Source organism: Labrus bergylta, chromosome 13 (assembly GCF_963930695.1).
Source record: "Labrus bergylta chromosome 13, fLabBer1.1, whole genome shotgun sequence".
Classification (NCBI taxonomy): Eukaryota; Metazoa; Chordata; class Actinopteri; order Labriformes; family Labridae; genus Labrus; species Labrus bergylta.
In genome coordinates, this window is record NC_089207.1 from 11,605,092 (window position 1) to 11,632,569 (window position 27,478).

General features: G+C 42.9%; 2 protein-coding genes and 1 long non-coding RNA gene across 3 annotated transcripts in view; 1 reads left to right on the forward strand and 2 right to left on the reverse strand.

The window, feature by feature from the left end:
- Positions 1 to 12,844, reverse strand: part of mao (monoamine oxidase) — a 32,262-nt gene extending 19,418 nt beyond the window's left edge. Inside the window, exons 1-3 of the mRNA XM_020631993.3 lie at positions 12,688 to 12,844; positions 1,379 to 1,473; positions 392 to 529 (exon numbers count right to left, since the gene is read on the reverse strand). Coding sequence (XP_020487649.2) covers positions 392 to 529; positions 1,379 to 1,473; positions 12,688 to 12,742 — 288 coding nt within the window. The 5' untranslated portion in view covers positions 12,743 to 12,844. The remainder of the gene's footprint in view (positions 1 to 391; positions 530 to 1,378; positions 1,474 to 12,687) is intronic.
- On the forward strand, positions 4,385 to 6,202 carry LOC114920230 (uncharacterized). The gene is made up of 2 exons (XR_003808539.2): positions 4,385 to 4,516; positions 5,171 to 6,202. It is a non-coding gene; the product is annotated as an uncharacterized lncRNA (long non-coding RNA).
- A 5,023-nt stretch (positions 12,845 to 17,867) lies between the features above and the next one.
- Positions 17,868 to 27,472, reverse strand: ndp (norrin cystine knot growth factor NDP). The gene is made up of 2 exons (XM_065962488.1): positions 27,174 to 27,472; positions 17,868 to 21,174 (listed from the first exon to the last, which is right to left on the reverse strand). The coding sequence occupies exons 1-2, from the start codon at positions 27,372 to 27,374 to the stop codon at positions 20,950 to 20,952; spliced, it is 426 nt and encodes a 141-aa protein (XP_065818560.1). The 5' UTR covers positions 27,375 to 27,472; the 3' UTR covers positions 17,868 to 20,949.
- Between the last annotated feature and the right edge of the window lie 6 nt (positions 27,473 to 27,478).

Here is a 27,478-nt window from a genome sequence, read left to right on the forward strand (position 1 = left end):
CCCTTTGTTTTGTCTTTATGTTTTCTTTGTAAAATTTCCTTTAAAAAGCTAATAGTATGCCAATAACAAAGCTAATATTTAGCATACAGAGCCATTCAAAACAGAATGAACAGTGACTACCAAGGGAAGACAGAAGGGCTGCAAACCAACTTTTGTACCTTAGCAAAAGTAAACTTTGATGAGAAGCGTTCTGGAACCGAGGTCGTCGGTGCAGCCCGCCCAAAATAAAGGCTGTATGCTAAAGACATTGATTTAATGTTAAAGGATAATGGCTCAAACTGAGGATGTTTGAGTTCTCTTCAGGAAGAACAGATATAATGTCAGCCAAAGCCTGGGGAAGAGTATTACTCTGACATCACAAAAAGAACATGCATAGCTGCTGGAAACTCACGTTGACATAGTGCAGTAGGTTTTCCTCTTCGTTGACTTTGTAGGTCTTGATTCCGTATTCTTTGGCCAGTCGGAGGATGCGGTTCTGAGTTGGGCCGATGTAAGCTCCGCCCAGATCAACCCACTTTGTCTCCTTATTCTGAAAAAATATGGAGTACCACAAAGATCTATTCTGGGTCCACTCATTTTTTGTTTTTGTAAGTTGTCACTGTTAAATCATCCATATGTTAAGTATTGATTTAGCCCTTATGCAGATGACAAACGATTGTACATAGCTCCTGGTAAACACATCACTATTTAAGGAAACATAACTCTCCTTCATTGAAGAAACATTAAAGTAAAACAATTATATTCTTTCTCATTTTACTCCAAAAGATGCAAGGAATATTTAGCATGCTTCCATTTTAAGTTAGCTTGATTACTCAATGGACCTTTTACAGGTATCCCATGATTCTCTTGTTTTTGTTAGAGCTGTTAATCATTTTATTTCCTTTTGACATTTTAAAGCTCCTGTGAGGAAATTACCCGTTGCATGGTTTTTGCAACCCCTGTGGACAAAGCGGGGCACTTTGTCTCTTTGCTGATCCTGTCCTGTAAATGCTTCTGATGTTATCTGACATCTCAGATAAAGAAATCTCAGAATTATTTACTTTAAATGCGTGCTGTTAATCACACGTTTGACACCTACCCGGATGAGGGAGTGATGAGCATATCAAATCATTTTATAGAAATAATCCCTCCTCTCTTGGATAGCCTTGTTTGCGCTTGTAGCTCATATTGAGGCATCATTATTCATTTGAGTCTGTTTCATAACCTGATATAAAACCTGGAGCTAGAGCATGGGAGTTTTGCCTGCAAATATTCATTATATTCTTTATTCATTTGCAAACCAGTTTTAGCTGTATTATGGCTGAAAATGTTTCTATATAAATCAAGTTGTTATTACAGGTAAAACTCAAACCCTCGCAGTAGTGTGAGCTCATCTTACTCGGAAAGTGAAGGTGCGACCGCCGACTCGATCCCGGGCCTCCAGCACGACAGGGTTCAGTCCGCTTTCCTGCAACAGCTTCGCTGCACTCAAACCTGCAGACAGAAACATAAACAGAGGTTAGGTCAAATGCAATGCACTTCCTGTGCTCTCCATGGAAGGACCACACTCACATACTGCTTGTAGATGGTTGTCATGTGCTGTTGTGTAAAGATGTTTGATATATGAGTGTAGCTGAAGGGCTTTTTTGTCTTTAGATCTTATGACTAAGTGGCACTGCAGAAGCTTTTTCTGCAAGCTTTCATTGACTCTGTGTGCAGCCCTGCATACTAGAAATGTAATTTAAACACAACTAATTTCTAACCATAAATTTGTTGAAAATCTCATCGCCCTGACATAAATTAATAAATCGAATGCTCTGAAAAAAAAGTAAAATAAAGAACGTAGGTGTCTGTGGCTTTTGTTGAAAGAAACAAGTCTAAGTGGTAGCTTTTTTTTAAATTTATTTATTTTTGTGCCTTTAATGGAGAGATAGAACAGTGGATAGAGTCTGAAATCAGGGAGAGAGAAAGTAGAGAATGACATGCAGGAAAGGAGCCACAGGCTGGATTCGAACCTTGGCCCCCCGCTTGGAGGACCATGGCCTTCATACGTGGGGTGAGCGCACTAACCACTGCGCCACCAGCGCCCCAAGTGGTTGCTTATTGAGGCTGTATGACTTCTCAGTAAGGGCTCAAATACTTTTGAACGATGCGTTTGCATAGACAACATGTTGCGTCGTGAACGTAAATGTTCACATACTTGCCTTTGTACAATGTGTGTTACTGGAGGATTCCTCTAGAGGGATCACCACACAAATCAGACAGAGTAATAACACAGAAGAAGAGATGATCTGTCGCCAGCTATTATGGCACACATTGTTGGACACAATGCAGTGGCAATGACACATCATAGTGCGGGTCGTTGCAGTCTCGATCTGTTAACTTTTCTTCAGAACTTTCTGCCACTGTTGTAGCGCCTCTCATTTCAGATCTCATCACCATACAACTCTACGCTGCTCCTAGCGGTTAAATGTGCACTGCATCATTCTGAGGATGTGCACAACCAACGGTGCAAACCACCGCAGGATACGCGAGGCTGATGTCATGCGTTTGTGTACGCATAGCTAAAAGCAACTATACTCGAGGCTTAAGGTTTCTCTCAGGAGGAGATAGTTGAGAGGGATTATCTTGAAATATGATTGGAAAGATGAGGATCAGAACTGGATTTATTCGTAAAGAAACAAATCCTGTTTCTCTTTCCAACAATTGCTCCACTGTACACTTCAGAGTGTTTGTCTTGGATCTGTTACTCTTCTTGTTTTCCCCTTGAACTGTTCTTTTTTTCTTGCACAAAGATCTCTCCTGAAACAGGATTAAGAAAAGGATTATCCACCTAACATTTGCCTTTTCAGTGATTCGTCTGCATAAAGAGAATTATGGGGGAAACGGGGGAGAAGAGGAGGAGGGTTTTGTGCATGATGCATGCACTAAAGGTAGGGGGAGAGACTTCCAAAACAAACCAGCTGACCTACTAATCATGTGAGGAAACACAGAGGTCTGAGCGGAGAGAGGAGCCTCCGCTGACTGACTGACTGCAGAGCTTTTCACACACTGACCTCGGGCAATCCTTGTCATATCTGTGATTCAATAAGACATAACGTAAATGCACTTTGGCATGAAGAATCAAATGCAAAGGATTAGTGTGCAGCATATGGCTCAGCAACACTGCACTGTGTCAGAGCAGCAGACCTTTAAAAGCCCAGGAACCACAAACACAGAGAGAGAGAGAGAGAGAGAGAGAGAGAGAGAGAGAGAGAGAGAGAGAGAGAGAGAGAGAGAGAGATTTATATGAGACATGAACTGTTACTTAAAACATTTGTTCTGTATGTGGACACACAAACATCAACCTCAATCTCTTTTTTCTACACTGACATGTAGAATCTATAAATGTGCCGTAAAGACATGTGGGCTCCCATCTGTGGCAACCTGACATTGATTTAAAAATCCCTACAAATCAGGGGGTCTCCGACAAGTTGTAGGTTACAGACGTTTTTTCAGTAGTTCCCCAGGAGGATCAAAGACTGTGTCCAAAAAATCTGATGGCAAGAAATACACCTTGAAAGCCTCTTTACACTTCAAGTCATCAAATACCCAGGTGTTTCCCCTCCAAAATAATAGGACAGGCCTATCAGCTGTTTGTCAACATCAGAGGGTAACCAATACCAGCAATGAAGCAGCAAGGTTGCCTGTAACAGCCTGTAAAAAGTAAAAATTACAAAGGGAGGTCAGAATGATAATTTCTGCTGCATTCAAGGAAGTCAGGAAATCTAAACTCTTATTTTTGGCACAAGTGTAAAATCTATTGCTATCTTCACTTTTATGAAGATGCCTGATTATTAAGCCAGATAAATCATCATCATCAGTAGTCAGAACAGGCTGTTTCTGTGTCTGTACCTTTAAATGTAAATGAGCAGGGTCTGACCACGCCCCCTCTCTGGAAGGGCTTGGGTGTCTCTGGCTTTCTCGCTCCATGTCCTATTGTTTATGATGAGAAGGCAGACTCAGAGAGCAGAACAAACACCTAGCTGTGGGAGTGTCACCCACCTGGGGGAGGGGTTACTGCCCTTTGTGATGTCATGAAGGGGAAATCTCCAAACGGCCTGTTTGAGCACACATTTTCTGAAAAGTGGCAGAAGATGGAGAGGATGGACTTTTCTCATCATTGGGGGGTTTGTAGACAGACAGGGACACATATTCGAATAAGAGAAACATGGTGAAGTTTATTTAACAGAATATGAAGACAAGTTTGTTCTCTCTGCATGTTCCCACATCTGTGAAAATGTTTTCTTGGCCTACACCCTAAATTCCTGTCTTCCCCCCTCTTCCTCACGTCCTCTCCGTCCAAATCCTGCTGAGCGCTGCTCAAGCTCGCGAGGTTTATGTAAGTTTACACAAAGTTTGTCCTGAATTATCCAACTCCCTGTACAAACACACGCACACCCAGCCAGGCTCTGAGAAAGCATTAGCCCGGACCAGAGGAGGCTCACAAATCTTCCTCCGTTAAATTGATGCTATTACCTGCACTCAGCTTTGAAAGGTCAGTCTCTGTGTCTCAAACAAAGAGCGTCTGTCTGCGTCTTCTGTTTGTGCCCATAGCAATCACTGCAGAAACTACAGTCCTGATGGGACGCTGCTTTGATCACACTGCTTGTTTTCTTAATAGAGACGTCTCTTGTGAATAGAAAGCCTGTATAAATATGACTAATGGATCAATTTAAACTGAAGGTATCGTCACTTCAAAAGCCTCAGACTGAGCTTTCCTCTGTTGTTAACTTCCGAGAGACAGAGGGACAGATTTAAATTCAGACCATGCAGCAACGAGATCATGAAACTCAGGGGATATGTTGGGAAATGACCGTTTCAAGTAAGAATGACTGTTTCAAACACACCTTGATATAGTACTCTATCAAAAGGACATTCCTGTATTTGTAACCTTGTCTCGACATGTAAGACCCTGTGTTAAACCTTATGTTTCTGAATAACTGAATGATGCAATCCTGCATGTTCTTTACTAAAATCAGAAATGTTAGATTTTTTTATTTTTTCTGTTTAGAGTTTTAATGGTATTTCTATACACTCATTCTTACCAGACACCACAAAGTTTTGGTTAATCAAGCAGTTTTAATAGTTTTGTTGGAGGCAGTGGCTGCAACAGACTCAGATTGTTCTTCTGTGTGTGACAACATTACAGGAAGGATCCCGACAGAGAGAGAGCTTTTTTTGTTACAGATGAACAACATGTCCCCCCCTTTGTACCATGAGAAGAAGGAAAAAAAGGGGCACAGAGATTGCTGCAGGCCTGGACACTCAGAGAATAATAATGATTGAGTTTATATTCACAGTTACAACACAGGATGTCTCCACTCTATCCACGTCAAAGAGGAATTCCTGCTCTATACACAACTCCTCCAGTTTCTCCTTCTTTTCCCACAGTCCAGGAGAACATGTTCCTTCGCCTCCATGTTTACAACTTTGCAGCTTCCTGCTTGGTGCTGGAGAGGCCGCTCCTATTGGTTGTTGTAAATGGTCACACCTTTGAACAACTCAATATGCGTCAAGAAAAATTAATTGATCCCTGTTTCTATAAAACTTTGAAATAGTGTCAAATAAGACAGATAAGCACTGGCATATCATGTGTCTTTGCACTCGTATTTTAAGAATCTGAAGTTGTTTATATAATGAATTGTTTTCTGGACTTTACTAAATAATGTTTATCGTTTCATGTTTGATGTAAACGATGTTGATGGGATGTTGCACGGGCGAAGAGCCCAAGACAAATTTGCCCCTTTGTGAAACAATAAAGTTCATCTTGAATCTTGAAGATTAAAGACCTGCGATGACATCAAACATGTTTGTTTTATTGGAACACCAAGACGGGAGAAAGACCGCCTTTAAACTGGTCAGATAGAGTTTGATGATCACCTTACACCAAGCGACTGGGATCAACGGAGCGCGCCCCCAACTCCAACAGAGCTCTGATTTTATTCAGACTCTGTGAAATGAACTTTTACTGGACACACTTTGGTTGGATCCATTTCCCCCCAAAAGGACTTTCTGCAGCCGCTGCAGCCCATGTGACGACTACAGGTTGAAGTATTTTACAGGAGCAGGTGCACAGGTCATTTTGAGTACGGTCTTTCACCCGCTCTTTTGTAAAGTGTCTCCAGATAACATTTGTCATGTATTGGCACTTTACAATTAAAGATTGATTGATTGATTTGAACACCAACATGTATAAAAATAGGATAAACTGGAAGTCTGAAAAGGTCTACCATGAGACGGACGTTCATCTGAAGTCTCTGGAGTTTCTTAGATTAGATTAGATCAAACTTTATCGTCCGTCCCAGCAGTGACAGAAAATCTCCTTTGAAGAAAGCTCAAACAATAAACCCAACTTTCATTAAAAACACAACGAAGTACAGACATTATAAGGAGACTGTTAAAGACAGCGGCTGATAAAAAGGGTGGATTTGATTTTGTTCAGGGAGGTTACTGCGGAGGGAGTGAAGCAGTGATGTAGAGGGACTTTGTAGAGAGTAACTGGAAGGAGGGTGTGAGGGGCCTCTGAGACCAGGGTGGCTCTCTTGACCACAGAGAGGTTTTACAGTTCAGAGAGGGTACAGTAGGTTGGGATGAACCAATCAGTTGCTGCTACACTTCCAAACAGCTGACGTTCATACCACACACTCACTACCAGGTACGGTAACATGCTGGGTCGACATGCTGCACTAGAAAACTAAAAGTAAAAGAAAAACAGAAGTGTACACAATATTTCCGCTCCACCCTCTGGGCATGAAAACGTGCCTAAAGGGATAAAAGCCACAGAGAGGAGAAAGGTCAGAGCCTCAAAGAGAGAGATGACAACAGACTCCCTCTGAGCCTGATTTCCTCCTCTGTTAGTTCACCTAAAGACACGCTTGATATTTATCAAACAAACAGCACCGTCGTTAAATGCAGTCGTCCTGTCATCTGAGGCACAGCTGGAGAGCATTCAGCAGGTTTCTCTCTGCTTTGCATGGATTGATTTAACGAGGGAGGAGGGAGGGAGGAGACGTGACATGTGAGTGCAGGGTGCGTTTTCTGCAGGCATACGGTTGTTAAAGTGCAGCGAAATCTGACGAGGAAACAAAGATTTGAAGAGCTTGTGCTCATTAGACTTTAAGTTTACTGAGCTGCTTATAATGCTTTTGTTTTTTCTTCTCTCCGCTTTCATCGTGTCTCTCCTCCCCTTTCTCTGCAGCTCCTCCAGGCTCTGTTTGACCTATCATCGTCCGCTCTGATGTTTGAAAGAAAAAATATAAAAGCATCTGTGTGTAATTTATTTATTGTTCTCGACCGTTGAGTTTAAGGAACACCGATATTTATGTTGCTTTTGTTTTTTGATTGGAGAGAGTTTCTGACGCTTTTTGTGCAGCTGCAAACACAAACAGACAGGGACACACACGGTTACCATGACAACAGTAATTGTTAGGATGGAACCACTTGGCAGGAACACGCTTTATTTAAACGTGCATTGAGTGTGTGAGTGTGTGTGTGTGTGTGTGTGTGTGTGTGTGTGTGTGTGTGTGTGTGTGTGTGTTTTCAGAAACCTCTCACTGGTCCAGGACTGAATCTCTGCCATCATTTACTTTTATTTAACATGAAAACAAACTCAGTCTCCTTCAGTCTTGCAAATTTGCCAAATCTCTGCAGCTTTTCTGAAATCAACCAATTTCCCCCACTGGTATTTATCTGGTCGTCACCAAATTACCGTTTGTGATATTCTTAAATTCTTCCACACGAGGTCAGTGATATGTTGTCTGCACATCTTAGGGTCTGGTGCATTTTTCTGCAGGTACAGAAACAGTCTGGTATCTTTGTCTGTAATACATTTTGACGAGCTGCTAAACGCCATCTTGAGTGACTTTTACATCTTTGATGTTTTTTTTTCCCGCAGTGTTCTTTTCACAGGAACACAATCAACAAATCCAATACCAACATAGTGACGGCTCAGCCTCTTGAATCAGGTTCTGTATTGATCCAGAGGAGGGAATTTACAGACACACAATCACATGTTCCCCGTCTCGTGTTCTCAGCACAGAGACACCGATTGGATGTTTATGAGGTAAAAAAACTGAGGAGGAAATATTGACAAATAATTACGCAGAGACGTGCTGAAGAGCAGACAGCAGAGTGTGATGGAGGATGTCGGATATTATTTACAAGGTTTTACTGTGAATTTTTCAAAGATACTTTATTGACTAGATAAAAATATAAAAATCAGAACCATGTGTCAGTCAACTTGTTTTACTTTGTCATTTAGGTGACATATTCTCCTCCTCTTAATCAGAGTCTCAGAGCTCCTCAAAACATGTCTGTGAAGTTTCTTGTTCTAAATCCACTCTGATCCTGTATTTGATCATGTCTATAAACCCCTCTATTTCAGCCCTGCTCAGAACAGGCTGTTTCTGTGTCTGTACCTTTAAATATGTAAATGAGCTGTCTGACCACGCCCCCTCTCTGGAAGGACTTGGGTGTCTTTCTCGCTCCATGTTGTTTACAGTGAGAAGGCAGACTCAGAGGGCAGAACAAACACCTAGCTGTCACCCACCTAGGGGAGGGGCTACTGCCCTTTGTGATGTCATGAAGGGAAAATCTCCAAACGGCCTTTTTGAGCAAACATTTTCTGAAAAGTGGAGCAGGAAAAAGACGGAGAGGATGGACTTTTCTCATCATTGGGGGGTTTGTAGACAGACTAGAAACACATATTAAAGTTAGAGGAACATGGGGAAGTGTATTTAGTATAACGTGACCTTTTATATTCTTTACATTGAATTAAAGCTCCTTTAAAGTCTACATGGATCAGACAGCTCAGCACACACACATACATGAGAACAATAACGCCATCACACAGCAGCGCTGCAGTCAAACAGCCTCCTCACCTCAGAGTGACATTTACTGAACAAACACAGTTAAAGGGCAGAGCAGCAGCAGGACGGGGGTCAAATCTCCTCTAATTATTGTTGGTTCACACAGTTCAGTCTGCACAGCTCTCGTCATCATCACCACACTGATCCTGCATAAAAGAGATGCAAACATCTGATAGTTCAAATTTTTTCAGCGGGCCTGTAACTCTCACAAACAAAAGTCCTATCAGGACTATTATATCACCGGATATGATATGAATCCCATTTAAGGAGCAAAATATGACAAATAATCAACATTATGGCTCCTATGGCTTAAATGCACGATGCAATACTGAACAATATTAAGACCTTAAGCATGCTTTCATATAACAGCATTTGACTTCAGTGCAGATTCTCTGGTTGAAGTTCTGTGCAGAAACCTGCAGAGTCCAGAGGACTAAAGTCTGCCACATGCAGCCAAGTTCTCTAAATAATCCCCTGAACTGTTTATGGAGGGTAACCGCATCAGTCTGCACGACAAAAGGCCTTAATTCATTTTAGATTTATGCACTCGGTGTGTTTCAGAGCTTCGATCCATTCTCGTTTTCACAGCCAGCTCCTCGTTCCTTATTTACTCTCCCTGCAAACACGTTTCCCTTTCTCTCTTCTTGAATTCTTAGACTTTCGTATATTTCTGCATCCTTCCTCTTCTCGCTCTCTCTCTCTCTCTCTCTCTCTCTGCCTCGTTTGATTTCCCACATTCACAGCTGCTCGACAAAACAGGAAGAAGTGCTTCCCACTTCCTCCTCCTTCCCCCCCCCCCTTCCTCCTCCTGTTCCTTGGTATCCTCTCTGCTGCTGGTTTGATGACAGGCTGTCACAAGTGTTTAATGTTTTCACAGAAAGTGCCCGGCTGAGTGCCGGAAAATGACAATCACATTTGCAGGCAAACAGAGACACACAGGTCTGAGGAGGGAGAGGCTGGCCTTTGATTGGACACTGATTGTTATATGTGGAGCTCGTTCCTTAACGCTAAAGGGCAGCGGTGAAAACAAATGGTGTAATTAAAGAAGCCTAATGTGACACACAAGGAGAGAGAGAGAGAGAGAGAGAGAGAGAGAGACATCAGGGGGTGATGTGTCAGATTTATTAGATTGAGGTGTATTTGTTTGTGCTGTTTGACTCGTATCTGAACTGACACCGCCTGACCTACATTCTTCAGACAGACAGACCGGCGGTGGACTGACCTGTCAGTCAAACGCAGGAGGAGGGACAGAGGTCAGGCGGGGAACAGGAAGGACTGAAGTTCAAGCATTAGTCAGCACAAATGTTGTCGAAATTTGCGATGCATTTCTGGGTTTTAAAACGATACAATCTCCACTATTCTAATGATGGATAGTATGCAAAAGCTTAAAAAAACATCAGATAAGTCATATATTTAACCAAAGCTGCTGCCAGAGAGAGAGAGAGAGAGAGAGAGAGAGAGAGAGAAATTTAGACAGTGTGCATGAGTTTTCCTGCAACTTTTGTTTATAAAAACAAAAAAGTACACAATATAGGGTCCGTATAGGGCTTCTATTTTTGTTACTTTGGAATTTAAATAGAATCATTTTAAAAGGCAAACCTCTGGTCTCCCAACAACCCCAGCCTGATGCATTCAAATCCTGACAATCTCTGGATCTGATCACAGCTGCCATTGGGCGAGAGGCGGGGTACACCCTGGACTGTTCACCAGTCAATCACAGGGCTACCAGGAGAACAACACACTGTATTTCTAAAAAAAATCCTCTCGAAGATAAAACGATATCAGCATGTTACACTTCCTCTGATCTGAAGAGCAAACAATCCTCAAGGTTTGAATGATGTCATCACAAACATAATAGTCTACGATCCTCTCTGCAGTGTCTGCAGCACATGTGACGGAGCTCTACAGGCCTGGTTTTAGAAAACATCTTTTTAAGGATCTCTGCTAAATGTTGGAATACTTTTTTAAGATGATATATGATTTGGCAAAGTGTAAAATACATGCAGTCTTGGAAATTATCTGCATGTTCTGCATCGTAATCTAGAGTCTAGGAGTGTTGTCTAACTTATCCATGAGCAAAGTGAGGAAGAACTTTATATGCAGATTTTTGCTATCTCATGTTGTAGTAGCACTTAGCTTTAGCTTCCAAGTGCTCAGTGTTTCAACATTAACATGATAAATATCTGCTGCATCGGCTGAGCATTTTCAACAGTTGCACTTTGCTTGGTGGCTCAAAGTATGAGCGAACATAAAAAGGGAAAAGTGCAGTTGTGTTCAGATTAATTCAGCCTGCTCGGATTCAGATCAAAGTCTAGACAATCATAAAAAAAAGGCACCAGAGGTGCAGAAAGAGGACAAGCACTGTCTAGGACAGGGATGGGCAACTTTGGTCACAGCAAGGGCCACATTCATTTAATTCTCACTGCCAGAGGGCCAAATTAAACGATTACAGTCGATTATGTCTCAAATTAACTCAACATATACCAGTGATCAGATATTATTATGGACACATTTCTGGTTTTCATGATTTCATGGCGGATTTCATCATGTTTTTCTTCATGTTTCCAATTAATTGATGTGTAAAAAATGAACCTGAGGGCCACATTTAAGGTTGATGGGGGCCGCCAGTTGCCCACCCCTGGTCTAGGATAATATTTGGGCATATAGCCAATTCCTTAAAAATCAGCAGATGCACCAAAATCAAATCGATCTCCCGCCTCCAACCCAACCTGTGCAAATGTTTCTGACTGAGAAAGATGTTCCTCTTTCCTAGAAAGCGGCAAACTGACAGACTTTTGAGACATGATGCAACCCCACCGCATTCCTCCTGCTGGATTCATGTTTGAAGTTCTGCACAAGTGTTGGTCAGTAGTAGACACTTAGATCAGAGCCTGCAGAAATGTCCTTTAATTCAGGTTACTCTATCACTCAGCACTATTCATGTATCTTTGTTTTAAGCTGAAATGCAAAGCTACATTTGTGCAAAACAAAGTCACAAAGAGAGAAATCAGAAGTCATTAATTGGAGAAGGTCAGAGACAGTTTGTGATGCTGCAGCATTCATTACCAACACATTCTGCAGAGGACTACTGTCACCACAGGGAGCTACACACCCCTCAGCTTTTATTCAAGTGTTTCTTAACGAGACAGGCTGGTGCTCCCATGAGAACAGTCTCTTAGGAGAGGACGTCCTCTTTGCTTTCATCATGTGTTCGCAAAGGGAATGCAATCCTTCTTAATTAGCTTGTTGTTAACACAGCATGCAGACAGCAGTAGTAGTATTAAAAAAAAACACGGTGAACATATGGAGAGCTCATCCTCAGCATCAGACCTCACAACCACTTTATAAACACACACGGAGATTTAATCACACGCGTGTTGAAACTGCTAATATCACATAAACCATCCTGTGTGACACCCCCTCCCTCCTCTTATGTAAGAGAAACTCTGCTCCGTTTGATTAGCTGTTACTTAACAGGAGCGCTGCGGTGACACGCGGGGAGAGGAAGACTCGCGGAAGAGCCGCGAGGGCGAGGGCGGGGGGGACCGACGGAACCTTAGAAGAAGAAGAAGAAGAAGGGGACGCATTCGGAGAGATTAAAAGTCTGCGTTTCTCCTCAGCTGACTGCAGATCAGCTGCAGCAACAACCCGGAGAAGCTTCCGCTGCAACAGTTGTCTGCTCTCCTCCAAACACACAAAGCGCATCACAGCTCCGCGCTGCGCCACCACCCCTGCTCCTCCACACGCTCCCTCTCCACTCACACAACCTGCAGAGAGACTTTAAAGTTTCTGACGTTACCTGAAATCCCTCCGCCGACCACTATCACATCGTACGTGTTGCTGGGTGCTGTCATGGTGCAGTCTGCTGTGTCCGCCGCCGAACGCAGGGCGCACCGAGAGGCGCATCTGTATTAAAGCTCCGGGCAGGCCCCCCTCCCTCCTGACTCCGCCCACCGAGAGAGCAGCGGCAGCGCTGGGAGGGTTAAAACTGCTCAGACATCAAAATTGACCTCCTTCATAATCAGAATTAAAGAGTTCAGAGGACGGACTTTGCATTTCTGTATAAAGGTCTGCTCTTATCAGACGAGCAGCATGTTTTTATTGACTGTGATATCAAAGTTACTGACTGAGATCAGCTCCTGTGAATCATTAATGTAATAGAGGACGCGTTGTTCTTTTTATTTCTAGGGAAAGAAGTTATCTTTTTCCCTAAAAAGCTTTCTGCGTCAAGAACATTATGCAACCAGAGCTGTAATGAAACTGTGTTTTAAAAGAGCAGGCTGATGCAAAAATAGAAATATTAAAATAAATATTTTTGCAAAAAAAACATGTTCTGAATTTAAAGAAATCACGTTCTTTGACCCTAAAAGTTTAAACTTTTAGACATTCAGTCAAAGTTTGGCACTCCGCTTGTTTTCTTGCACTTTTATGTTTCTGTATAATCACATTTATTTGTGTTTTTTAGTTTCTGTCGCCCTCTTGTGGTCGGTAACTAGAAGTTTACACCTGCTCTTTGCACATTAGTAAGATATCTCCTGACTGAAATGATAAAGTGACCTTCCTATATGATCAGACTTTAAGAAAACATGCTATGTTGAAGTGCTGGCTTCTCTGACAACAATGCAGCAGCCAGTATGTCCTCCTTCTAACTTTAGATTCTGGTCCTGAATGCTCTGGATTTGCGTGGACCAGAGAAGGTAGGCGGTTTTAAGGCACCCCCACACGGCCGTTTTGGACGCCCCTCAGTTTGCCTGATATGAGAGCAGTTATCAGGTCAAACCAACAGGTGTTGCAGCGATGTAAGGGGGCAAGAGAACTGGTTCAGATAGAAGTGATTGTACCCGACCTAAAAAGCCTCTGCATGTTTCTAATAAGCTCCACGAGCAGAAACGTGCTCAAACTAGGATCAATATTGGAGATGCTTTTGAAAAATGGAGAGAGGTTAGAACGCAGAAAGGTTTACAGACCGATGCAGAGCTGGATAAACACTGAAGCTTCAGTGTCCACCACATGGTGACCTGCGTGAGCATCGACTCTAGAGAGGAGGGGGCGGGGGGAGACAGACCTCTACGATGTTTAGAATTCAGACTGCAGTACCCATTTTAAACACTAGGTGTCAGAGTTACATATTGCTCCTTTAAGTTGTTCCTCCTGGTCAGAGAGAACTGACAGCTGTGATCACATCGCTTTCACTCAAGTAAATTTGCATTCTTCAAAATTTGATTAACAAACCGAGTAATTAGACGACCTTCAGGTCCAGAGTCTTTTGTTTTTAGAGCCAACGCAGTCTTTCATCTGTAACGTCCATGTGTTCCCACGCTGCACGCTGACGGAGGCTCTAAGCTGTTTAAAAAGAACGTCTTTCCATTGCAATTTTGCAGGTATGTTATTAAAGTATTAAGACCCTCAGTGGGTTAATCTGACCACCACTGTGCTTAATCCTAATCCTCCTTTGATCTAATTTATGAAATAAGCCAATAAAGTCCCGCGTTAGAACATCCCCATCCTCACAGGAGCTGCAGACGGGGCGAGGCACAGGTGAGGTAAGATACACATTACCTGATTTATTAACTGACCAGGGTAGGCCTATTTGTCAGGGACATCTAGTGCAACTGATGTAGGACTTCTAGCCTTGGCTAAGGTGTAGTCTTTGTCCCTGGTTTGACATATAAGAAATAACACACATGATACAACAAAGGGCAGTAACTCCTCCCATAACTATTTAAAATAGGTTGTTTTTAATTATAAAGCAGCGAATGGTCGCCAGGGGTTGTGAGTGAACGGGGAGCTGCTGTAACTTTATCTCTAACATGTCTGTCCTTGAGAGAACTCTATATTTTGAGTAAAACACATGAGCTATTCTTCTCTGACTTCATGAGGTAACTGTCTGTATGTGGACTTCCATTTTTGTTGCTGTGGTTTCAAAGCAGGTATTGACATCATTAGATCTTAATAGAATCATGTTGAAGTTTAAAATTCTGATCTCTTGACAACGCTGGTGTCTGTTTTTATTGAATAGTTTGAGACAAGAATTACACACTTGTGAAGCACTTTGACTTTTCTCAGTGACAGACGCTAAAGCCTCATAAATAAACTTTACATATGCATGAAATTATCTTAATATCTTAAGATGCTGCTGCTTCTTTACCTCCGTTTGCTTCGTTCCTGTTTCCAGCTGCAGGGTCGTCTCCTGTTTCTCTTTCTGTGGCTGTTTGAACACTTCAGACACATTTCGAGGAGGATGAAATCAATTTATTGATCAGGCGATGATGAGCAGCTGTGGAGGCTGACAGCAGGTGAGATAAGATGCAAAATGTGAGGATGTGCAGGTGGAAAGGTGAGGGGATATCAAAATATAACTGAGAGGAGAAAGCTGATGATGATGATGATGTTGCCAAGAGGACGTGTGTGGGAGGTGTAGTTCAGACAAAGAGTGTAGAATAACTAAAACTACATCCAAGACTCAGCAGGAGACAAAAAATAACATGTACACCGTGTTAGAGAGAAAATCATACTGTTGATGTCCTTTAAGCAGAAACCAGGTGTGTGAAGAGTGACTCACCAGCAGAGGGCAGCAGCAGTCTAGACTTTAAGGAAACCATGCACACCCAACTGCATACCTTCTATATCCTCACAAATTATCGCAAAGCTTCAAATGTCATAAATCTGTCCTCTGGGTAATTTAAAAGAAAAATGCATGAATATTTTAAATCCATTTTTCTTAGAAAGCAGTTTATGAAAGAAAAGTCTTTATGTTCACTGACACTGAGAGAGATTGTAAAGGTTTATCTTTTCAAAAGTTATACGAGAGTTTTAAGTGCATTTTCATTGACAGAAATCTGTTACCGTGGAGATGTTTGTGTGTGCTGCTGTGGCTCAGTGTAGGTTGTCTCTCAACTGGAGGGTCAGGGGTTCGATCCCCAGCTCCTGCAGCCTCATGTCTGATGTGTCCTTGGTCAAGACACTTAACCCCAAGTTGCTCCCGCTGCTTCCTCAGCAGTATGTGAATGTGGATGAGTGTAGGTGTGACCTGCAGTGTGAAAGCACTTTGAGTTGTCTAAAGATAAGAAACCATTCTGGGACTTGAAGCTCCTGTTGGCTGATTTGAACAAACTGACCAGACAGCATGCAGGAGTTTGCCTTCAACTTTGGATTGTTGCCATGGTTTCAAAAAGGTATTGATACTGTTTGTTTTTTACAAGACACAACTTAAAATTCTTGAAGCGTGACAAACCTATAGTGTGAGCTGACGTGGCATTGGTTGTTTTTAATGAGTTATTGAGATGCGTCTTTTAAATGAGCCTTTAAACCAGAAACTGTAAATATTTATGGACGGAGCCTGAGTGACGTTACCCATCTGTTCCTGCAGGGGGCGCTGGAGTCCCATCGATGGCGACCACCATTTTGGAAATCCTGTCTCAGCCTAACTTTCAGTCAACCTAACGACAGGCTGAGAGCTGGAGCTGAGGCGGGTTATAAGCCTCCTGACAAACCGTCACACCGCGGCCGCCTGTCAATCATGTTAGCTACACGCCTTATGGTGAATAACTCTTATCCTTCATCAAATCAAAACGGATGAGTCATCAAAACATTCACCCCCCACCCCCCAGTACAGTGTGTGCTGATCGAGACATGAGCTAATCAGACCTGTTTGGTTTTTTGAACCAGGCTGTAAACATGTTAATCTCTGCTGTAAAAACAGGCTTTTTTTGAATGGGTGTGTGTGTGACTTCCTATTCCTGCAGCCAGCCTCTAGTGGACAATCGATGAACTGCAAGATTTTGCACTTCAGCATCTGCTTCATTTTTCCACACCTGAGGTTGCGTTTTGCTTCAAACCTGCACATTTGGCCTTAAAAATCTTTTCTTACAAGCTTTTTCTCAATCAGACTGAGCTGATTACAAAATGAACAAAACAATAATAATGGTGTTTCAAAAAGCTGCACAGGAATCCTTTGAAAATGGACGTGCATCTCAAGGGTTAATTCTTAATAAAGCAGCAACAGTAATTTTCTACAAACTCTAAAAACTTCTCCTCTTTCATTTCCAATAACTGAAACCGTTCACCTGTTCATTTACAAACACATTTGTTGAATCACAATTCTGTTTCTGTTCCAAAAATATGAAAATGTCAGTTCCTGTTCAGCTCTCACATCGTTGTATCATTAATTATGTTGAGGACATTTAAAGCGCTCCAGCACATTGGTCATTACTGCGTTCATATTTTCTCAGTTAATTACGTGCTGACAGCTCGAACACAAACCTCAGCGTTAAATAAACGGCAAGTCTCAAAACATGGCCGCCGCCCATGTTTCACGTCTGGCACTTAAAGGGAATGTTAAACACACAGATGTGACTTTCTTCCTGCAGTCAAACGTCTCTTTTTCTGTGATTTTTATTAAGCGCTCGGGTGGTTATGAATGGGGGGGGGGGAAGCGGGGGCGGGGGATTAATGTGTGTAACGTCTGCTGGAGTGAAGAGGGTTATAAAACAGCACATGTGGCTGCCTCACACCTGAGCGCACACACACACACACACACACACACACACACACACACACACACACACACACACACACACACCAGGAGGCAAACTGTATTTGATGGAAGATGTTTAAAAAAAAATCTTCAGATCTGCCGACGTCAGGTCATTTCAAAACCAAACAGTTCCACAGAAATTTAAATTCTTGAAATAATTACCCATCCTGCCTATGTGTGTGTGTGTGTGTGTGTGTGTGTGTGTGTGTGTGTGTGTGTGTGTGTGTGTGTGTGTGTGTGTGTGTGTGTGTGTGTGTGTGTGTGTTGATGAAGGAGACACACAGTTAGAGGAGACAGCACTGAGAGGCAGATTAATCTCCAGAGTCGGAGGAAGAAACGTTTTTATTAAGTTCACGTGTGAAGCGGCGGCTGAGCTGTCGGATGTTGTTGAGATTGAAACGTCCACAGAGCTGCAACAAGGACATCTGTACACCCAGTGAGTGTGTGTGTGTGTGTGTGTGTGTGTGTGTGTGTGTGTGTGTGTGTGTGTGTGTGTGTGTGTGTGTGTGTGTGTGTGTGTGTGTGTTCACAGAGTGTCTGATAGTTAAATGAGAAACATCATGTATCCACACCACGGACAGATTCAGGTTTTATTCTTCCTGCTGGGCTCCTCTGTCGCTTCAACATTTACACATTATTTTCATCCCTCTTTACTGCAGCACAGGCGAGGATTTTAATGGCGCTCAGTTGGTTGAACATTTTTAAAAGGTGAACTATCAGCCACGAAGGACCTCCTGCAAAACTTCTTTTTTATAACTGAGAGACTTACAGTTTTATATTTACATCTTTCTCTTTAAAAACTTTTGTTTGGAAGCAAAAAGGGGCCAAAATAATTTAATCAACTGCTTCCATGTGGTGTTTTTGTAAATTCTTCCAAATGACGAGAGATAGTGCTTTAATGAAGTTTAGCCTTCAATCTGAATGTCCTGAAGGTGTAATGGGGGGACCAAGTAATCCCCCTTCAGAGGGGGGTAAAGTATACCAGTGTTTCAAAGCTAGTGTTATTTAAATTCTATCTTTGAGAATGAGTATACCTGCTCATACAATGATTTTTATTTTGGCCCTCCTTTGCTTCCATATCGTCGTTCATCATGAAGTTTTAATTCAGACTTTATGCTCTGAAACTTTTGAGGTTGAAGATAATTGAACTTTTTAACAATAGGAAACAGGGGCGTGGCCTGGGATGGCATTGATCTGATCTGATTGGCCACACCATGGGCTAGGAAAGCAAAACTAGATCCCGGACCAAGAAGTTTGGAGGATCCTGTTTGGAGGATTTATTAAGTGACGTTTTGAGCACTTAATAAATCACAAGGATCTTGTTTTGCTTTCCTTACCTATCTGTGTGTTTTGGATCCAGCACCAACTAAGGGATGTGCGAGTCTTCTTTGATTTCTGCCCCCGCTGTGCTACCACAAAATCCTCTATGATTGGCTTTTTCCCTAATCAGAGGCGGGACTTAATTACTAGTCAACTATTCTGTTTTCAACAGGCTGGAACTTTTAGTTGTTAATAAATACTTTGCAGCTTTTTACAATTAAAATTTCCAAGGAAAAACTTGTGCATGCAGTCATACTTGCAATGGACTTAAATGCCAATAAATGTATTTTTGTCTGTTTGACAGCGTGCAAGAGTTTGCATGTAATTTACGAAGTACCATAAAATCTGGTGTATAAGACGCACTTTTAATACCTATTTTTGCGTCTTAAAAGTTAGCTGCGTCTCATACACCGGTGAGACCAATATACCAGTATAAAATACTGAAACACGCGCCGTTATTACCACGGGTGTAGCAGCCACTAACTGCGACCTGATGCGATCAAAAACCCATCCCCATTCATTGTGTATTGAAAGCTGGTTGCACGCTGTGCTGGAAAAGACGACTGGCTGCGCAACTTTTTTCACATATTTTCTCCCTCACAAGGTGATAATCATGCATTTACAGAAAACAGTGGTATATTGTTCCGTAAATAAACATTGTGGAGTGCTCTTTTGATTGAAAGAGTCTTATATTAAAGTTAAAGAGTGACCAGCGGAGTCGGGCAGCGCGACTTGCAAGCTAGGAGTCTGTGCCTCACAACTTTCACTGCAGGCTGAGAGCTCAACTACCGTACTGTAGCTAGTAGGAGCGCAAACTCCCAAAAGTGAAAACAGACGGAACTAAAAGAGCGGCACAGCTGCACAGAAAATGCACGTTGTAGACATCGCTGAACACAATATAAATCGTGATGCAGGAAAACAGTTTAAACTTTTTATTTCTCTCTAAGAGACCTTCAAAACAGGGTGCGTCTTTTTTACCGGTGCGACTTATATTCCGGATTTTACGGTACTTAAAACTGTGACTTTGCACACTCATCTTTGTTGTTTAGTCCCTAAAGAATCGAGCTAAGAAGATTTATATGTTGCCAAATTGTGTTTCTTACAAGTACATATAATTTGTGGGTATAGAAGGGGTAAAAAAATAATGAATTCAGTTGCATGTGCCCACAAACGTCAGGCCACCCAAGTGGGCCACCCCAGTTAAAAAATCTGGACACGCCCCTGGACAGGAAGACCCTTAATTGGTAGACTGGGACTGAGTAGCTTGTTTTTTATTTCAGATAAACCGTTCTACGACCTGACACACACACACACACACACAGTCTGAATGAGTTATATCCTGTGTTTATGACGGTGCAGTGTGAGGAAGCTGTTTGCAGGAGTTACAAATGAAGGCGGAGCTTCACAGAACAGTTTGGACAAAATTGTCACAACATCAAACACGTCATCACGACAGGCAGAAGCGATAGAAGCTACGGTTTCAATAAAGAAGATTACACTGAACATGAACACTGATCGCCTCCACACTCCGTCAGTCCTTAACCCCGTCCTCCTTTTCGTCCTCTGAGCTCCGTTTACGGCGTCCGCCTCGTCTCGTTTATCGTCCACCCAACGAGCTCTCCCGTTGGCCTCACTCACTTTTTTTACACGTCCCGATAAGTCTGCAGGGAGCGTGTAAAACGTTATTGGGTAAGTAAACGCGGCACAGGTGTTTCTCTGCAGATCCTCCACATGTGTTGTCCTCGCCCAGCCTCGTCCCAGCTTTTTAAACGAGCCGTGTTGTTTGGTAGTCATATACTCAGCGGGTGTTTTTATGGAGCTGCAGGCAGAAAGCGCTCACAGTAACAACCTCTGGTACTGTGGTTTGGGAGCATGTGTGCAATGAATTACTGAGGCCTGTAATGAGCGTCTCCACTGTGAGAAGGCCCCCCCCCCCCCCCCCCGGGAGCAGCAGGTTGCGGTGTCTGGCCTGGAGAGAAGGCTTCGTCCTGATTGAAAGCACAAAAAGTAAGAGGGGATCGTGTTCTGTTTGAGTGTGAGAGAGAGAGGAACGAGCGCTCCAAACTGTCACTCCAAGAAAACAACAAGCATGTTGAGTTTTCTGATCCAATATTCAAACCTCTGGAAAGCGTTAGAGTCCGGCTCGGGGCCAACAGGATCTTGGTTCTTTGGAGTGTCTTGGAGGAGGGGGTTGCTGCATCCCGCTCAGCTGCACTCCTCACAGTTGCAGGCGAGGATGTATCTGTATGTGGCGGTGATGCGGGTTCCGCCGGCGCAGCGAAGCCTCACCGCCTTCAGCTTGGAGGTGTGCGGCCGGCAGCAGGAGCAGGTGCTCTTGAAGGGCTGTTTGAGCACCGAGCTGAAGGAGATGAGGGGGTCAGAGCGGGTGGTGTGGCTGCAGTGACCCTCACAGCGAGCCAGAAGCACCATCTGAAACACAGCAGGAAAATAATAAGAGAAGAGACTCCTCTTAGTCTAAAGCTGTCCTGGGTAATCAGACTACAGGGGTAAATCATCCATCTTGAGGACTTGACAAAAGTATTTTGTGGCTTTTGCGCCCTCTATACCCGAGTTATATGAGTCAAAAAGAACCAAATAAACAAAACAAATGCAAAGGTTTAAATGCACCTGAAATTGGGCTGCAGAGCAAACAGCGTCTCTGTGCTACGATATTATTTGTGAATATTTAAATGAGACATTAAACAATCATTTGGGAAAAATAGCCTCCGTCTGCTGAGAGTTGGCTGTGACTGCGCCGCTATATTTATAAAAGATGACATGCACAAAGTTTCCAGTGATCAAGAAAACAATTCCAACTTTGGATGACTTTAAAAAGAAATGATCTGTTCATAAGACTCTGACGTTATTATTAATATAATCTGGGGTGAAATCAGTCCTGTGCCGTCAGAGACTCCACACTTAATCCATGTGTGGAGGCGGTCTAGACCCCGCACAGCGAGGATTCAAGTTTTCGGGGGTGAATTAGCCTAGTAAGCTCGATTCAGGGATGAAACGGTGTAACTCAAAGAAATATTTTTAAATCTGACAATAACCCTTTTTCAACCCAATTTTTACAGATTTCACTTTTGTGATGGCGCCTTGTTATTGCTGTAATCATTTTAATTATATTATTTATATTTAAATATCTAATTTTATTTTAATTTATCTATTTTATCCTCCGTATCTGTCATCAACTTTCCATCTTCTCTCTGCTGTTAATAAATCTTTATTCGTCTTCTCTCATGGACTTCTGTGATTTGGGTTTCTGTTTTTGTGACGCCATTAAAGAATCCCACTTTGCTCCGTTTGTTTACACTTTGCAAAATCTGCTTTACCGACAGTATAATGGAAGTTATGCTAAATACATCTCACAGGTAGTTCAGGCTGTGTCTGAAGGTCTCGTGGTACAATGAAGCAGTGTGTTTGTCTGCTCACATTGTCTCACAGTTTTGGCCTTGCAGCTGCAAACGGACCGATAGCAACGAGACGAGCAGGTGGTGGAGTCACTTCCTTCCTCCACCTGCTGCAGCTCGGAGCTCAGCTTCACACAGTTACACTTTATCAAGTCAACTCCTCTACTCCAGATTAGTTTAAAACTGCGTTACAGCCATGAGGTTCCAGTGTTCCCCACAGCGCTTTAAAGTTAACAAGTCGCGCCCTCCACCTTAAATACGGTTGTAGAAATAAACCCAACTTGTCTCCCTTTCTGACTGTATTCATACAGGAATTAGCTGCATGGCAATCAGATGTATTGGGGCATGCCCCATGCACAGGGGCTGTGGTCCATGAGAGCAGGCAGCCCGTTTTCAGGTCTGACCTGTGGCTCCTTTCCCGCATGTAGTTCCCCGTTCTCTCTCCACGGTTTCAGACTTCTATCGTCAGTAATGTAACATCCTGCTGTAATTTGTAGCTGGACAAACTATTTCCTTTACAGAGCGCTGAGTTTGCCTCAAAAACTCAAGATATAGACCCTAAACACGAGCGACTCCCTGGGTGTTTCGTCTGACCACACAGCATGCTGAGCAGCTGCAGCCAGTGCACACAGACACATCCACTTAATGTACGATGTGTGTGTGTTATGTGTTCAACATTATCAAACCTGAACATGCCTTTATGAGCTCTCCCTGAACTCTTCAGCATGCACTGAGCAGGTCAGGTAATATCTTGGGTTTCTATCATTTTAAATAAGATTTGGTTTGATCAAATCTTACACAGAGTTTACTTGGTTCATTGTTGTCCAGGTCTGCTCAAGGGCTCTATTGTGGTGGGAACAAAATCTCTATACCAGTCAGACACACACACACACACACACACACACACACACACACACACACACACACACACACACACACACACACACACACACACACACACACACACACACACTAAGCTGTGGCCTGATTAGTGTTGTTTCGTCCGGCTGACATTCCTCCGTGTGTCGCCACATTCCCATCGCTCTCTAAACAGACTCCTGTGTCATGTCCTTCTGTCAGCTGCTGTGTGTTGCCACCCGTGTTCCCACTTTGACAGAAGCCTGTCTGGGGCCACCGCAGGGTGACACACACACACACACACACACACACACACACACACACACACACACACACACACACACACACACACACACACACAAACCCACACACACTGGAGTGTTGTCGCCACTTTAAGACCATTTGTCTTTGTCCCAGCTGAGGATCAGGCTGTCAAACGCTGACAATTCCTCCTCCTCTGTGACGCCTCCTCCTCCTCCTCTACGTTCTCCTCCTCTGTGACGCCTCCTCCTCCTTCTCCTCCTCCTCCTCACTGTCCACACTTCTCCTGCTCCTCCTCTCATTCATGAGCAGGAAGATTTAAAAAAAGCTGATATTAATGATGGCGATATTACATTACTCGCTACAGGTGTAATCAGACGCAAGAGCTACAGCAAGGTAAGAAAATAGTCAGAGGCCTGGATGGGGAAGGAACTTGTCATGATTGGTACAAATGATGAAAAAGTGATTTCAATAAGATGAATCACAAAACAATGAGAAAATAGTCAACTACGATGCTCAAACCACGACCTCCTGTTGCATTAAGTTAAAGCTAACCAAGAAACTTATTTTCTGATAGTATGTCCAAAACAAAGAAATCTGACAAGAAATGAAACTCAATTAATCAATACACCAAGTTGGCAGAAAAATGAATGGCAACATTTTTTCAATCCATCCATGTTTTCTGCTTATCTGAGGTCGGGTGTAACAGGTGAGGAAGGTCAACCCAGACTTCCCTCTCCCCAGCAACATTTCCCAGTCCAGACGGGATAAATATTCCCTGAAGCGAACTCTGGGTCTACCCCTTGGTCTCCTCCAATGGGGGGCATCCAAGAGGAATCCTAATCAGAGGCTGTAACCACCTCAACTGGATCCTTTCAATTTCAATGATCCAGGATCCAACAGTAGCGGCTCTACTCCTCGCCCTATCTCTAAGGCTGAGCCCAGCCCCCCTCCGGAGGACAATCATTTCGGCCGCCTGTATCCGTGATCTTACTCTTTCGGTCACTACCCATTGCTCATGACCACAGGTGAGGGTTGGAACGAGAGCTTTGCCTTCAGCCTCAGCTCCCTCTTCACCTCCGGCACATCGCCCACATTACCGTCGATGCTGACCCAATCCGCCTGTCAATCTCAGACAAGACCCCGAGATATTCAAACTCCTTCAGTAAGGGGCAAAATGTTTTGAAAACTCAAATGTTGAGTTCTACAGAGGCCATGATGACTTGGAAAACTCATTATATGCTTTTATCACAAAATGAACAGTAGAGCTGCCAGTACATAGAAATGAACAATAGTCATGGTTATCTAGTCCACTATCCTGTGCAGGTGGATTCAGCGAGAAACAAACTGAGGAGTAAAACAGCTTCTCAGTCAGACGTCCTTTCAGCTCTCAGTGAACTGTAACAGAGAAAGAGACTCATGCTGGGAGTGTGTTCAGTGTGGTTTGAACACCTGCTCGCTGCACTCAGAGTCAGAAAATTAAAAAAAGACCAAAGAAGTGATCACACACGCGAGCTGAACAACTGCACGCTGCTCGACAAGAGGAGCGAGAGAACACCGACCACAGCGGTCACGTGTTAGGCGTGATTAACACACCGCTGCTCTGTGTGCAGAACGTTGTCTGACACTCCAAAGAAGAAAAACAGAAAGATTTAGCGTCACTTTTCTTCTTCTCTCTGCAGCCCGTCGAACGCTGGCAGAGTCAGGAGCGAGCAGGCTGACGGAGAGGCCAAAATGTGAGTCCCAGCTGAGGTGCAGAATATGTCTGCAGTGTGGCCCCTGTCCAGCATACACACACAGAAACACACACACACACAATCCAAAACAAACCAAGCGTGACTCGTCTAAATGACTGAGAGATGGAGATAAAGCGAGGGAAGGAAAAAAGGAGACACAGGATTGGCTGAGCAGACGAGGCTTTCAGGGGGAAACAGGAGTAACGTAGACGAGGGAAGGAGAAAAACTGTGCGAGATAAATTACTCCTCAGTTTGTGTCAGAGTTTTTCTTTTTGACTGATGGTGTTTTAAAGTTTTCTTTTTGTCTCCGAGGTTCGATTTGGAAGAAATCGTTCCCTTATATTTGTAACACTGTAGTTCATTTGTCAGTTAAAGCGTCTCTGTTACCTTAAACAAGTTGAGGCCAAAAATGAGCGGGCAACCACAATGAGGCGGATTAGTTTACAGTGTGTGTGTGTGTGTGTGTGTGTGTGTGTGCTAAGGACAGGATGAAAGAACCAGTCCCAGTTAAAAATGAGGCCCAAATTTCAAATCCATTTGACTTTTATGCATCTGAGTTTTTTGTGGGAACCTGAGCTCTTTCTTCTGCTCGAAAACTGCAGTGCACACCGCTCGTATTAAAGGTAGCCTACTAATGGAGAATAATGTCTGATTGAAAGTTGATAGTGGCGCTGGCATTGTCAGCACTTGTCTTTTAGTGTACAAATATGAATGTATAAATATCTGTGCAACTGGCATCTCTTTGATTTCGGGTCTTTTTAAAAAAAAAATAGATGATTTGTTTTTGTTTTCTACCTCTGCAGATTTTAAATTCTGTGTTTGAAATTTAAAAATAAACTTTTAACAGAGGTTAAATGTTTCCATCCCTGTGAATTAAAGGTCTTTTAAACATTTCAAACCATCCCGACTGCCTGGACCTGGAGCATTTATAACCATTTTTCCACCTTTTGTAAACTTTGAACAGAATCTTTGAGTCCACATTTGGGAAGCTCATCATGTAAGAAGCTGGAACCAGCAAATGTTTGACACGTTTGCTTGAAAAATCACTAAAATGATTCATTGATGACCAGAACTTTTGGAAATTCATCTTCTCGAGACGATGAATCAATGAAACTTTGGAGACTTTGGAGACAGATTCAGAATCCATCAGAAAAGATGATGAGCGGGATGATGGCAGAACACATAAAGAATCCTTTTTAACATCCATTAAATAAAAGCCTGTTAACAGTTCAGTTCAGTTTGGTTCTGGTCCTGTTCACATATGGAGGAAGAAAACCTGAATGAAAATGAACACTTGTTTTTGCACACCTAACTCTCATGTGTGATTTTCTTTTTGCTCTCTTTAAATCTAGTTTTGCCTCTGAGCTTATAAAAATTAAAGTTGTAGGGGTGCCGGTAGCCTAATGGTTAGAGTGTGCGCTTCATGTACTGAGGCTTGATCCTCGAGGGCGGAGCAGCCCGGGTTCGAGTCCGACCTGTGACTCCTTTCCTGCACTCCTCCCACTCTCTCTTTCCTGCGTTTCTGACTCTATCCACCGTCCTGTCTCTAAAAAAAATACTACACATATGAGAGTAAGGTCCTGCTATTGAAGATAAGGTTAAAATAACAAGAATAAAGGGATTATTTCTAAACTTAGGGACAGGACTGGTGTGTTTATTATCAATAACCAAGTCAAACTTAATAAATCAAGTCTCAGTTTCCGTATCAGTGCCTGCAGGTTCATCTCTATTTACAGATCCTACATGAAAAAGGAGTATCGCTGCATGGAAAGGAAGTCTTGCTTGGAGGTCATTTAACACTAAACCGCAGGCTTTAGTAGAATGATCAGAAATTAACATCTGAACCCAGAGGTACAGTATTCGTCTATCTAATGGATTCTGATTTTGGTGGCAGGTAAAAGAAAACAAATCAGAAAAGTTTTTAAAAGTTTTATAGAATTTTAAAATCAACATTTGGAAGAAAAATTCTAAATGTCATTCATAAAACTTCCTCATGTGATTTGGGTCTTTTCTGGATCTTCAACATTTTTGCACATTTTTTGATCTTGCCTTTTTGATGTAAATTTTTCTCCTCACATTTTTCTTTTCATGTCTGGCATTCAAACTGTCCCTTTATCGTGATCCTCGTTTAAATAAAACCTCAGTGCAGATAATACATACCTTAGAGTTGCATTTATAAATGGGGTGTGTGATGGTCTCCACAAAGTGGTGCCTCATGCAGCGCTCTGGGTCTGAGTCTCCAAGGTGCGGGTGTGCGTTATCGCTCGCCTTGTTGCTGCTTGCGGACTGCACGAGGCCCAGCAGGGGGCAGCACATCAGGACAAGAAGCAGGCCGGAGGGGGGGCCCACGGAGAGCGACATGATGGAGACAACCCCGAGGCTCCAGATCCCACAGGTGTGTCCAAAAATGTGTCCTTTTTTATTATCCTGTTATGTCTTTAATATTCAGCTCTTTCACCTCCGTT